Genomic DNA, 15,059 nt, shown 5'->3' with positions numbered 1-15,059 from the left:
TAAATTACACATCTCATTTCTTTCCTACCTATCACATTTTTGAAGGTTCGGGAGCACTAGGACAATGGAATTACCCACAAAATGACCCCATTTTGGAAAGCAAACACCCCAATGTGTTTTCTATGAGGCATGGGATGTAAATAGGTACTCTGATACTCTGACGGGCTGGTGACAGGTACTCGGGTACTCCGACGGGCTGGTGACAGGTACTCGGGTACTCCGACGGGCTGGTGACAGGTACTCGGGTACTCCAACGGGCTGGTGACAGGTACTCGGGTACTCCGACAGGCTGATGACAGGTACTTGGGTACTACGGGGTGGTGACAGGCATTCGAGTACGGTGACAGGTACTCGGGTACTCAGATGAACTGTGACAGGTACTCAGATGGGCTGTGACAGGTACTCAGGCACTCGGGTACTCAGATGGACTGTGACAGGTACTCAGGTACTCATATGGGCTGTGACAGGTACTCGGGTACTCAGATGGGCTTTGACAGGTACTCAGGTGGGCTGGGACAGGTACTCGGGTACTCAGATAGGCTGGGACAGGTACTCGGGTACTCAGATGGGCTGACAGGTGCTCAGGTACTCGGATACTCAGATGGACTGTGACAGGTACTCAGATGGGCTGTGACAGGTACTCGGGTACTCAGATGGGCTGTGACAGGTACTCGGGTACTCAGATGGGCTGTGACAGGTACTCAGGTACTCGGGTACTCAGATGGGCTGACAGGTACTCAGGTTACTCGGGTACTCAGATGGGCTGACAGGTACTCAGGTACTCGGGTACTCGGGTACTCAGATGGGCTGGGACAGGTTGTCATGGAAGTTTTATGAAGAATCTGAACCCCAGGTCTTCTGGCTTACGGCCGCGGGCGTTCATGCGCGGCCGTGTGCGCGCGCCCATGTTGGCGCCAAACAGGCTATTTAAACCTAGTCTATTACTGACGGTCTCCGCTGTCTGATCTGTAGTATTCATCTCTGATTTGACCCGACCTGCCTGTGACCCACCTGTTATCTGCCTGCACCGATCCCGGCTTGTTGTCACGACTCTCCTGCCTGTTCCTTTGTACCTCGCTTCCAGTTTGATACCTGACCCGGCCTGTTTTGACAATCCATCTGCTAAGGTGATCCTGCTTTACTGAACTGTGTCCATCTGCTGTAGTTACCTGCTAAAGCTTAACCAGTTTACTGAACTGATCTATCTGCTGTGATTACCTGCTTTACTGAACTGATCCATCTGCTGTAGTGACCTGCTAAAGCCTAACCAGTTTACTGAACTGATCTATCTGCTGTGGTTACCTGCTTTTACTGAACTGATCCATCTGCTGTAGTTACCTGCTAAAGCTTATCCAGTTTACTGAACTATTCCACCTGCTGTTGTGATCCAGTCTGCTGTGTTAATTCTGTCTGCCCAGCTGCTCCAGTCTGCAAAGCTGAAACCCCACTAATTCATCCCTTCCCATCTGTTGATCCTGCCAGGCACCTGTGCCCCTCCTTACTCCTGTGTTCCCTGTTACCTTACCAGGAAACCGGTAGTGGGAGTCGTAAGGGAGGCCTCTCTCCGCAATTCGGGCTCGCTACCACAAGGTACGTGACAGTAGCAGACAGCCATGTCTGAGCCCGAGCGGGGAGCCTCTGCCATGGAAGAACTGTGTCAACACCTGGCAGGACTTTCTGAGGTAGTTAAGAACCTCCAGCAAGGCTACACCCGGCTGGAAGAACGGGTGATGGCCCTATCCAACCCTTCTGGATCCCTGGGAGCCCCTCAACCATCAGCTCCTTCAGCCGAAGCAGGACCAGCACCTACAGTTGTGATGCTACCACCAGAACCTAAGGTTCCTACACCTGAGCAATTTTCTGAGAACCGCAGCAGCTTTAGGGCCTTCCATAACTCCTGCGAATTGTATTTCGCCCTCCAACCACGGACCTTTTCTTTGGAGGCCACCAAGGTGGGTTTTGTGGTATCCTTACTATCTGGAGACCCCCAGACCTGGGTTCACCTGGGATGCAGTCTTGGCCAATCTTACCACCTTCTTTGATGCAATGGCTCAATTATACGAAGATCCTCAACTTTCAGCGACTGTAGAAACCGCCTTGCGAACCCTCCAGCAGGGACAAAGGGCGGTAGAGGACTATGTGGCCGAGTTCAGGCGATGGGGTGCGGATACGAACTGGAATGATGCTGCCCTTCGTCATCAGTTCCGCATGGGACTCTCTGATTCCTTAAAGGACGAACTCGCCAGAGTCGGTGTTCCACAGACTGTAAACACACAAATTGACTTGGCCATACAGATCGGTCGACGTCTGAGAGAAAGGAGGGCCGTGAGGGCCACGGGTTTCTCTCGTCCAACCTGGATGCTTCCAAAAGTCCCAAGCCATTTACACCCAGTACCAGCGTCCACTTCTAAAACGTCTGAGCCTATGCAACTTGGGGTCTTGCGACCATCTCTTACCCCCGAAGAACGTCAACGACGGCGGAATAATAATCTGTATCTCTATTGTGGGGAATAGTGTCCATCTATGCCATCTGGTCTCCCAGACTCTTTAACTAAGTTCTCATCTCACCTTGCCCTTTCTGTCTCCTTTCAGCTCCCAGAAAAGACTGTACAGATGCCCGCCATTATTGATTCCGGGGCATGCAGCTGTTTTATGGATTCATCTTTTGCTGCCAAACACCAGATTCCTCTCCTGCCTAAGACCCGTGGACGCTCTATTCTTTACTGCGATTGGGGTTGGGCTGTGTCAGGATGACAAGCCACATCCCCGATCGGCGCTCTGCATGCGCCCTAGGCATGTGCACGAGCTCTATAATGGCACAGTACATGCGACCGGCTGTGATTGGACATGGCCGGTCACATGTATCGGGAGAGTCGATGGCGAGGAAAATCCCACAGATCGGGGATGGGCTGTGTCCGAGGGACGTCATATGATGTCCACCCAGGATGGGAGATCCCATCTGTGGCCATCATTTGACTATGGCCCGGTATTGAAGTGGTTAAAGTGGTTATAAACCCTACAAGAAAAGGCATAATAAGCTAGTATGCATAGCACAGGAGCTTCCGTCAACAGCACATAGACTGAAGCAACGGCACATACGTGCCATTGCTTTAGTTTGCCCCAGTGCGCATGTGCCGATGACAGGGGACAGGGGATATCTCCTAAACCGTGCAGGTTTAGGAGATATCCTGGGTAGCTACAGGTAAGCCTTATTATAACAACTTTAAATACCACTGGTCTATACAGATGTGGGACAGCCAGGTGTAATCATTTGGGAGACCCTCATACCATTATATCATGTTCCAATGGTTTTTTCACTGGCAATACACAGTTGGTCAATTGTCACACCAAAGTTGTTATATACTTTGTTCAGTTTCCTTTTATATACATATGTCTGCTGTATAGCAATCTTGATGTTTGTGAATAGCTTTGATGCCTGTGGCTGTTTTTATCCACTTGATTGCTTGCTTGAGCACCTGTTTGTTATCTATTTCTATCACATGACAGACAATGATGCTTTTATAAACACTCCCTTATGCTCAGAACTCCCATCCCCATAATTAAGATCCAAGGGGAGGAGCAAAACACATGGGGGGTGTGGTCTGGCTGGAGTCCTGGCTGAGGTCGCCATTCATCTCACTTCATGCACATGGGTCTGCTTCATGATGTGTGGCTAATGCCGCGTACACACGACTGGACTTTCTGGCAGACTAGGTCCGATGGTCTTCCCGTCGGACTTTCGGCAGAGTTCCGACGGACTTCCAAACGAACGGACTTGCCCACGTTCGAAAGTCCATTCGTCTTGAACGTGATGACGTAAGACGGGACTAAAAAAGGAAGTTCAACAGCCAGTAGCCAATAGCTGCCCTTGCGTCGTATTTGGTCCGTCGGACCAGCATATCGACGAACGGTTTTCTGATTCCGTCAGACAGATTTGAAACATGTTCTATTTCTAGGTCCGTTGGATTTGTTAAATGAAAAACGATCAGATTAGCCCATACATGATCGGAATGTCTAATGGACTGATCCCGTCTGATCTAGTCTGCCGGAAAGTCCGGTTGTGTGTACGCGGCATTATAGATCTTTTCTTTTGACATTGCTGCAGCTTGGAGCTAGGGCGAGCTCCCTGTCCTGGTCTGTACTTGCAGCAGCGGTCTAGTTGGACTTTAACACTCTACCTGACCGGCACTTAAATTTTGTCTTTTTGGGTCACAGGGCTTAAAGTATAACTAAGGTAAAACTTTTTTTTAAAGATTTAGTTATAGTGATGAGGGGGGCAAATCAACGTTCATGTTTGTTTGCTGTCTGTGTACCCGCTACAGAGATTCGCCCTCTCTAATTTTCCTGATCACCAGTGCCAGGGGGAATGAAAGTCAGGGTAAATCTAAAATCTTGCTATTGGAAACATTTTCTCAATTCATGTTGAGTCTAGAGGACAGGAAGTAAAGGGAAATCTCCCTAATGAGACAAAGTTTTAAAGTGATTGTAAATGTTTGTTATTTAAAAAAAAAAAAAAAACAGGTTTATAATTACCTGCTCTGTGCAATGGAATTGCATGGAGCAGCCCCGAACCTCTTCTCAGGTCCCCTGCTGGGCGCTTCTGAGTGCCCCCATAGCAGGGTTGCCAACTATCTGTAAATTCACTGACAATTTGTAAAAATCTGTGAATTGTAGAATCTATGAATGGATATTCATAGGCAGATGTAAAAATCATGGATATGGACAGTTGGCAACCTTGGCCCATAGGAACCCGCCTCCTATGAGGGCACTTGTCTGGACCCACCCCAGAGTCTCGCTGTCTGTGCCTATAGACACAGACAGCGGGACTCGGCCTCACCCATCACTCCCTTGCCAGTGGCTTTGAGTGACAGCAGCTGGAGCCAATAGCTCCCTTCTGCCTCAGAAGAACCTGTGAGAGCAGGAAGTGAGGGGAAAGAACTGCAGACGGGCACAGTGCTGGAACGAATAAGGGCTTAGGTCAGTGGCGGTGCATCCATAAGAGCGCACGGGCACCTCCCCCTCTCTCCAGCCACCCCTCTAGCACCAATAGATAGATTCATACATTGCATGAATCTATATATGGCCACTGCTGCCACTCTCTATTCAGGCGCATGGTCCCTTTTCGGGCGCCTAGCGCCTGAATTACAGGGGCAGGGGGTGTTTTTGAAGCACCAGATTAGAGCCATAAGCTCTAATGGGCGTCAAAAAAGGTGACCTGCGAGCGCCGTCACTCAGCTGTGTGTTAGAACAGCGAATGAATATTCGCTTTCCTAACACTAAACCACCTCTCCGCCAATCAGGTGCTCGGATCTGTTACCTGTCACCTGATTGGCTGAAAAAACAGGCACTGTGATTGGACACCAGGCATCCAATCATAGCAGCAGACGGGAAGAGAAGACGGGATAAGAAATCAAGTAGCTGTCCAACTGAGACAGGTAAGTGCAGATGGCGGGCCAGCAGGGGGCACACTGGCAACATTTGATATGGCACAATGGCTGCGTTTGATGGGCACAGTGATGGCAATTGATGGGCACAGTGGTGGCAATTGACGGGCACAGTGGGGGCAATTGACGGGCACAGTGGCTGCATTTGATGGCCACAGTGGCTGCGTTTGATGGTACAGTGAATTTTGAGCACATGTCACCACTGGCTTTGGTAATTAAAAGGGGTGGGGGATGCAAGGATTGCATTTAGGTAAAAAATATGTGGCTTTATAATCACTTTAACCCTCCCCTCTTTATCCAAGATGACAAAACAGTTTTGACTTTACATATATTTTGACAGCAGAGTGCAAATATGGAAAATCACAAGCCAGAACCCTAAGTGATAAAACACAGCAAACTGTACACATGTTGTAGAAACGTACTGCATGTTTTTTTTGTTTTTTTTTTGCCTTTACATACACTTTAAAGTCAGAGGAAAAATGTTATATTTGGCTAATGGCACCTAGTGGTGGGTAAGTGAAACCCTACACTGAGGAGACAGGTCAGGCATTTTATTGTACAACATAGGGGTGCAATGTGATCACATATGTTATATGGATGGCTGGTTCAACAGAAAGCATTTTATAGGCAACAAGTGATGTACCTGTATTGCTCCAGAGTGCCTCTGCTGATCTCTTTGTTCTGCTGTAAAGCCTTTAACCACTCGTAGTCTCTCCGGGCCTCGGTGAAAAGGATGTACTTTGTCTCCTGGGAAACCCACAAAGGAACATGTTATTAACTGACCTTCCCCAAAAGTCCTCATGAAGTATGTATTAGGGCAGGTGGTATTCCTTAGAATTGGGCCACTCCAGGGCACAGTCATGAAAGGCAGAGTGGAAAGCTCACATATCCTATATTGTCATGATTGCAGGCAAATTGCTGCATTGGTAAGTAGGGAAGCTGGCTTTCTCCATTGTCTGTCTACAATAAGTTGGTGTACAGCATTAAAACTGATCTTAGACAACTACTAATGCTTGGTCAACAACTTCTAACTATGTCTGTGAGATGCTGGACATTTTCCACAATGCAGAATGAGGCTGGGCAAATTCTAGAATACCATTTGTTGTTTATTTATATATTTATAATTATTTATACTTATTTAGACTTCCCAATCTGTGGCTGTCACAGTGGTCACGTGATCATGAGCCTTTCCTACCAGCTCCCAATCAAAACCAGAGATTAGGAGCTTTTTGTGACACCTTGTTAACTGTGCTGGGAGCTTTTAAAAATCTGGTCACCTTTATTGTTCAGTATGGTATTCTCCTTCACTATAAGTAAGAATTTTGTCCAGGTAACAGGAGTAGAGCATAAATCCAAAATGTTATGGTTGTCACAAGAACAAAAGTAGAGTGTAAATTATTTTTTAAGGTGGAGGAGGGGTACCTATTATTTATGTGACAATACCTTGTCAAAGAGGGGATTTTCCTCATTATGGTGAGATTTCCACTTCCACTTGCCTTGAAAAAAGTATTCATACCCCTTGGAATTTTCCACATTCGAGCTATGGCAAAAACACGGGTTGAGATATTTGGAGCAACTGTTTTGGAATGATAGTCTAAAATCCTTTACTCAAATAATGGATGAATTTGGAATTCCAAGACAGAGGTTTTTCCAACATTTGCAACTCAGGCATGCCTTACAGGCTCAGGCTCGCTCTTTTGAATTTAAATTTAAACACTGTGATGATATTATTATTGAAGGAAAGAGGGCATAAGCAAGGTCTTATATCACGACTCTATGGGATACTGTATAATAAGTTTAAAGAATATGTAGATATTCCCTTAAGGGCCCAGTGTGAGTGAGACCATTGTCGGACGACCATTGGATAATGGCTTTGTCCGTGGTCCCAAAGGTATCGTTGTCCACTACTCCACTACTCAAAAACATACGCAATTATTCATTTTATATTGGTCATATTATACCACTGAGAAACAGTTTAAATGGAAACGTAGAGATTCTCCTCTTTGTCCCCGATGTAAGGGAGGCCCGGCAAACGTAATACTTATGCTATGGAGATGTCCCAAACTCCACCGATATTGGTGGGGTATAATTAACACTATCAATAGTCTGTTCAGAATTAAATTGCCATTAGACCAATTTGCTTGTAAAATATAATGGAGGAATCTATCTTTTTGAAGTGTCTTTATACTACAATAGTGAGAAGTCTGTTTCAAGCACAGAAGCTAATAGTGCAAAAATGGATTTCCGTATACCCACCAACAGTGGAGGAATGGAGAATGCAAATAAAATAAACCATGTTAAAAGAGACATTTATTTTTCTTCATCGAGCATGCCAAGGGAAATTTGAGGCTCTTTGGAGAAGATGGTTAGAGGTTTTAGGCCTCGATTTGGAAGGAGTTTTATAGCATAAGAGTGGATATTGAAAGAGCACTGAGCTCGGGAGTAGATTCTTTTGCAGCGGGGGTTGGGTTTTTTTTTTGGGGGTGTTTATGTTTATTAAATGTGATGTTTATTAAGGTTGTATCTGGATAATATGTATGCATTGTGTTTTGATTTTTTTTTTTGTATTAAGGGAAGAAAAATATTTTCAATAAAAAAAATTACTGGATTAAAAAAAAGACAGGTCAGGTATAAAGTTGTGGAGAAGTTTAAAGCAGGGTTAGGTTATAAAAAAAAAATCCCAAGCTTTGAACATCTCACAAAGCACTGTTCAATCTATCATCCAAAAATGGAAAGAGTATGGCACAATTGCAAACCTACCAAGACATGGTCGTCCACCTAAATTGAGAGCATTAATCAGAGAAGTAGCCAAGAGGCCCATGGTAACTCTGGAGGAGCCACAGAGATCCACAGCTCATGTGGGAGAATCTGTCCACAGGACAACTATTAGTCGTGCACGTCTCCTGTATTAGGGTGCCTCCACTCTGGATGAATGAGCACAGGGGGCATCTTTGGACAGCAACATTTATGAGTGACAGCTGTAAAAATACAGAGACATTTGCAGTGCCAATCTTTTTTAACCACATCCCATCGCGGCCATCATATGGCGTCCGCAGGAGGGATCTCCCATCATGGGCGGGCATCATATGACATCCTGGGCTTCCCAGCCGCCTGGGGGGTGTGTGCACACCCGCAGCATCACTCGGGAGCCGATGCATATGCCTGGCGGCTATGTCTGTCGGGCACCCATGATTGCCCGTTAACAGAGCAGGACTGTGGATCTGTGTATGTAAACACATAGATCCACATCCTGTCAGGTGAGAGGAGACCGATTATGTGTTCCCAGTACAGAGGAACACTGACCGGTCTCCTCCCCTTGTGAGTCCCCTCCCCCTACAGTTAGAATCACTCCCTAGGTAACACAATTAACCCCATGAGCGCCCCTAGTGTTAACCCCTTCCCTGCCAGTGACATTTATACAGTAATCATTTGTATAGCACTGATCGCTGTTTAGATGTGAATGGTCCCAAAATAGTGTCAAAAGTGTCCGATATGTCCGCAGCAATGTTGCAGTCGCAATAAAAGAAATCGCAGATTGCCACCATTACTAGTAAAAATAAAATAATAATAATAAGAATGCCTTAAAACCCTCCCCTATTTTGTAGACGCTATAACTTTTGCGCAAACCAATCAATACACGCTTATATGTAGAAGAATACGTATCAGCCTAAACTGAGGAAAACATTTTTTTTTTTGTAAAAAAAATTAGGATATTTATTATAGCAAAAAGTAAAAAATATTGGGGGTTATTTACTAAAGGAAAATCCACTTTGCACTGCAAGTGCACTTGAAAGTTCACTTGGAAGTAAAGTCACTGTAGATCTGAGGGGGACATGCAAGGAAAATAAAAAACAGCATTTTAGCTTGCACATGATTAGATGACAAAATCAGCAGAGCTTCCCCTCATTTCAGATCTACTCCTTAGATTTAGAGTGACTGCACTTCCAAGTGGATTTGCCTTTTCGTAAATAATCCCCATTGTGTTTTTTTTTGTTCATAGCGCAAAAAATAAAAACCACAGAGATGATAAAATACCACCAAAAGAAAGCTACATTTGTGGGAAAATGTTGCATGACCACGCAATTGTCACTCAAATTCCCAACAGCACTGAAAACTGAAAATTGGCATGGGCAGGAAGGGGGTGCAAATGTTTTGTATTGAAGTGGCTAAACAAATCCCTAAATATTACATAGTTACATAGTAGATGAGGTTGAAAAAAGACACAAGTCCATCATGTCCAACCTATGTGTGTGTTTATATGTCAGTTTTACATTGTATATCCCTGTATGTTGCTGTTGTTCAGGTGCTTATCTAATAGTTACTTGAAACTATCAATGCCCTTCGCTGAGACCACCACCTGTGGAAGGGAATTCCACATCCTCACTGCTCTTACAGTAAACAACCCTCTACGTATTTTAAGTTTAAACCTCTTTTCTTCTAATTTTAATGAGTGGCTACAAGTCTTCCTAAACTCCCTTTTGCGAAAAAGTTGTATCCCTATTGTGGGGTCACCAGTATGGTATTTGTATATTGAAATCATATCCCCTCTCAAGTGTCCCTTCTCCAGAGAGAATAAGTTCAGTGTTCGCAACCTTTCTTCATAACTAATATCCTCCAGACACTTTTATTAGCTTTGTTGCTCTTCTTAGAACTCGCTCCATTTCCAGTACATCCTTCCTGAGGACTGGTGCCCAGAACTGGACAGGGTACTCCAGGTGCGGCCGGACCAGAGTCTTGTAGAGTGGGAAAATTATCTCTGGAGTTCATCCCCTTTTTAATGCATGCCAATATTCTGTTTGCTTTGTTAACAGCAGCTTGGCATTACATGCCATTACTGAGCCTATCATCTACTAGGACCCGCAGGTCCTTTTCTATCCTAGATTCCCCCAGAGGTCCCCCCCTCCCCCCCCCCCCCCCAGTGTATAGATTGCCTTCCTATTTTTGCCACCCAAATGCATTATTTTACTTTTGTTCTACATTGAACCTCATTTGCCATGTAGTTGCCCACCCCATTCATTTGTTCAAATCTTTTTGCAAGGTTTCCACATCCTGCGGAGAAGTTATTGCCCTGCTTAGCTTAGTATTGCCTGCAAATACAGAGATTGAACTGTTTACCCATCCTCCAGGTCGTTTATGAACAAATTAAATAGGATTGGTCCCAGCACAGAACCCTGGGGGACCCCACTACCCACCCCTGACCATTCTGAGTATTCCCCATTTATCACCACCCTCTGAACTTGCCCTTGTAGCAAGTTTTCAATCCATATACTCACCCTATGGTCCATGTCAACGGACCTTATACTGGTTGTTTTTCCCCACACAGGCAAAGCACAGGGTCATTTTAGAAAAAAATTTTTTAGTATTTTTTATCCATAATCCATCTATTCAAAACCAGAATGTAAAGAAAGAGATTAACCTGGCCTTCCTGCTTATCAAGCATTACCTTGTCCTGTGGAATTTTGAGGAACCCTTTTCTATGTAACAAGTGCAGGGAAGATAACATGGTGAAAGCAGTGAATCCATAAAATGATGTCCGAACTCCCACATCCTTTTCATATCCCCTGATTACTGCTCCATTGACACTGAGAACAAAGAAGGATAGTGGACATGAGTACATATTAACAGTAATTGCACAACTGGATGGCATACTTTGAATTTAAAAGCTAGGGTAATCATTGACGGTATGATGTCTGCCCGCATATTGGTTATTGCTTTTGTATCCTTCCTTTTTGTACTTTGAACAAAAACCAATAAAAAGATTGAAAGTAAAAGCTAATGTAAAGTTTAAAGCTGAACTGCGGGATAAACAAATATTATCTAAACACAGAAGGCATGTGTATTCTTGAATCTTGGTGTGCTTTGTGTATTTCTTCCAGATCTGTGCCGATTTCAAATGTAAACTTTGCCTCTGTGCAGGAGATTCCTGTAATAAAGACTGGTCACTGCTGCTCTCTCTTTGTGCATGGTGACTGGTCTAGTCTCCACCCCCTCCTAAAGTTTACTGCAGGCAGCCTGTAGTGGGTGAGGCCTGCTGGATCCCTCCAACAGCTCTGCCCTCTGCACGGGATATGTACAGCACAGTGATGATGTCACTGCTACTTTTACAAGTTAATAAATTAGCTTTCAAAGGCATTATATCTTTTGTGGCTATTGAATATATTTAACCACGTGCTTACTGGGCACTTAAACCCCAGCTTTTGGTGCTGATGCACTTTGAATCAGGCCCCGACCGCTACAACCCTGGCAGCCAGACAATACCAGAAGCCTCAAAAAACGTAGCTCTTGAGCATCTGTGGCTTAAAACTAAGTCACAGCAAGACTTCAGCCAATATAAATCTGCCCTCCAAAAATAAAATTCCTGCCTGCACGCTGCCAAACAGTCCTACTTTATCACCCTCATTAACACCCTCTCACATAGTCCCCGTCAACTCTTTTCTACCTTTACCACTCTACTTCGTCCTCCATTACCCCCACCCACTAACTTACTCACTGCCCAGGAGATTGCTCATCACTTCAAAAATAAGATTGAGATGATTCGCCTCGAGATCTCCGCTCTACAGACATCTCCCTCACCTTACACTCCCTGTCCTCCTGCACAATCAATACTTTCCTCTTTTGACCCAGCTACTATAGAGGAAGTCACTAAATTTTTTTCTAATGCCCACCTAACCTCCTGCCCCCTGGACCCTGTTCCTTCTCAAATACTACAGTCACCATCTGACTCAATCCTACACTCCTTAACTCATATCTTCAACCTCTCACTCTCTACTGGCATCTTCCCCAACCCTCTAAAACATGCACTAGTCACTCCCATACCAAAAAAGGCCTCAGACCCCACCAATCTTAACAACTTAAGACCCATCTCTGTGCTCCCTTTTGCCTTCAAACTCCTTGAACGTTTAGTCTACAACCGACTGAGCAACCACCTCATTGAAAATAACCTTCTCGATCCTCTTCAGTCTGGATTTCGCCCACGGCACTCCACAGAAACTGCCCTCCTAAAACTCACTAACGACTTACTAACAGCCAAAACCAACGGTCATTATTCCATACTCTTACTCTTGGACCTTTCTGCTGCCTTTGATACAGTTGACCACCCCTTCCTCCTCAAAAAACTAATTTGCTTGGTCTCCATGGCTGCACTCTCTGTTGGTTTGAATCTTACCTATCTCATCGTACCATCAGTGTCACTTACAACTCCACTTCCTCTTCTCCAACTCCCCTTTCCATTGGGGTCACCCAAGGTTCTGTCCTTGGACCTCTACTATTCTCGATCTACACGTCCTCCCTGGGTCAGCTGATAGCCTCCCAAGCTTTTAGTTCACTCCCTGGTCATCTCTCTCCTCGACTACTGCAACTCCCTCCTCGTTGGATTACCTTTACATAGACTATCCACCCTTCAGTCCATAATGAATGCCGCTGCCAGACTCATCAACCTTACCAGCCATTCAGTGTCCTCCACCCCTCTCTGCCAATCCCTGCACTGGCTTTCACTCACCCAACGAATAAAATTCAAAGTACTAAAAATAATTTACAAACCCATCCATAACTCTGCCCCTAGTTACATCACTAACCTAGTCCAAAAATACCAACCAAGCCGTTCTCTTCGGTCATCCCAAGTCTTCTTCCCTCTCCCAGCTCTCACAGGCTTGGCTGAGAGCAGAGGGGGCCATTGGCTCCTGATGCTGTCAGTCAAAACCTGTAAGCATAGGGCAGGAGTGGGACTAAGCCAGGCTGCTTGTCTGAATAGAGGCAAACAGCCCAGCTCGAGAGCGAGCCTGCGCGAGTGCACCCATAGGAAGCCACTTCCTATGGGGGCACTCAGCAGTGGGGAGGAGCCAGGAGTGCTGGCAGGGCTTACCTGAGAAGAGGGGGATCAAGGCTGCTCTGTGCAAAAGCATTGCATAGAGTAGGTAAATATGGCATGTTTATTACTTTAAAGAAAAAATCCTGGAAGTTTTGCAATCCCTTTAGGAACAGTATGAAACATGTTGTTGTTTAAGTGCCTGATGTTTCCAGAAGTTCTGTAAATACCCCATGTACTTGTTAGCCCACGTACACACGGTCGGAGATTTTGCCAACCAAATCCGTCGGATTTTGCCCGTCGGATTTAGTCCGACGGATTGTGTCCGAAAATGTTGCATACACACGGTCGGGCCAAGTTGGCGAAAAATCAGATCTTTCAGAACGTGATGACGTAATTTCGTTAAGATGGGACTACATTCAGGCTAGTAGCCAATAGCTTTGATGTAGGAATTTGATCTGAGCATGCGTGGCACTTGGTCCAATGAAAATGCTCTACACATGATCGGATTAGGTCCGTCCGGCCCAGTTGGTCGGGAAATATTTCCAACATGTTGGAAAATTGGGTCGGACGGAGATTCGGGCGGAATCAGTCCGATGCATACCACACACAGTCAGATTATCTGACGACACGGTCCGATAAGACTCATTCCGACAGATTCTCCGACTGTGTGTACAAGGGCTTAGTGTTTTGGGTTTCTCTGAGCCCAGGCTGACATTGACCTAGGCTATGGGAGTTTTGCTTTTTTTCCAGACCTGCAAGGGAAAAGGCATAATGAGCTAGTATGCAACGCATACTAGCTTATTATGAAATACTTACCTTAGAAAGAGGCCCCCGTCATCTCTGATGATCCACGCCGAGGGAGCTGATATGCTCCCTTGGTGTGTCTTCGAGTGTGAGATTTCTTTCCGGCAGGGTCTGGCGTCTGCCAGGCTTTCAGCCGAAAATCCCCTGTGTGCATGCGCCGCTGCAGTCAGCGGCTCATTGCGAGGGGAATATCTCCTAAACCATACAGGTTTAGAAGATATTTTTTTTACCTACAGGTAAGCCTTATTATAGACTTACCTGTAGGTAAAAGTTAAAAAAAACACTATACAACCGCTTTACGGGAGAGTGCTGACAACATTGGACTTCTGCTGGACAATCAGGAGTGTTGCAAGCAAGTCTCTGGAGGTACAATGGATTGTTCATTGCTGGTTGAGTGGTTCCTTTTGCTATGCCATCTTATGCCACGTACACATGGCCGGAATTTCTGATGGAAACAGCCCGATGGGAGCTTTTCATCGGATTTTCTGACCGTGTGTATGCCCATCGGTCTTTTTCTGTCGGCATTTCCAACAGTCTTTAGATTGAGAGCCTGTTCTTAATTTTTCCGCCGGAAAACATTTTATCGGATTTTTCGATCGTCTGTATGCAATTCCGAAACTCAAAATTCTGATGCATGCTCGGAAACAATTCGACACATGCTCAGAAGCATTAAACTTCCCTTTTATAGTGTAGTCGAACGTGTTGTATGTCGCGGTGTTATTGACCGTCGGAATTTGGTGTAACCGTGTGTAAGCAAGACAGCGGAATTCCGATGGGAAAACTATCAGAGCTTTTTCCAATGAGAATTCCGATCGTGTGTATGTGGCATAACAGTACCCATGCACAGAAGCTGCTGTATACTCTTTATTGCCCCCTCTCCCATCTTGCAGCTCCCTATCAATCCCTAGATAGCAGCTGTGAAACTCTGTGTAAAAAATATCTTTACATTCAGGCGTCTGATGTCTATGAAGTCAGTCAGATACAATGAAATCATCCCTCCTTTG

At 45.3% G+C, this 15,059-nt stretch overlaps 1 protein-coding gene across 3 annotated transcripts in view; it reads right to left on the bottom strand.

Moving 5' to 3' along the window:
- Nucleotides 1-15,059, bottom strand: part of ST6GALNAC1 (ST6 N-acetylgalactosaminide alpha-2,6-sialyltransferase 1) — a 374,560-nt gene that overhangs the window by 132,188 nt on the left and 227,313 nt on the right. For all 3 annotated transcript variants that reach the window (XM_077459293.1, XM_077459292.1, XM_077459294.1), the window contains 2 exons: nucleotides 10,888-11,026; nucleotides 6,088-6,191 (listed from right to left, as the gene is read on the bottom strand). In XM_077459293.1, coding sequence (XP_077315419.1) covers nucleotides 6,088-6,191; nucleotides 10,888-11,026 — 243 coding nt within the window. The remainder of the gene's footprint in view (nucleotides 1-6,087; nucleotides 6,192-10,887; nucleotides 11,027-15,059) is intronic.

Source organism: Lithobates pipiens, unplaced genomic scaffold, assembly GCF_037356315.1.
Source record: "Lithobates pipiens isolate NorthernLeopardFrog02 unplaced genomic scaffold, aLitPip1_a1.2 Scaffold_28, whole genome shotgun sequence".
NCBI classification, from domain to species: domain Eukaryota; kingdom Metazoa; phylum Chordata; class Amphibia; order Anura; family Ranidae; genus Lithobates; species Lithobates pipiens.
This window is presented reverse-complemented; position numbering and strand designations above follow the sequence as displayed.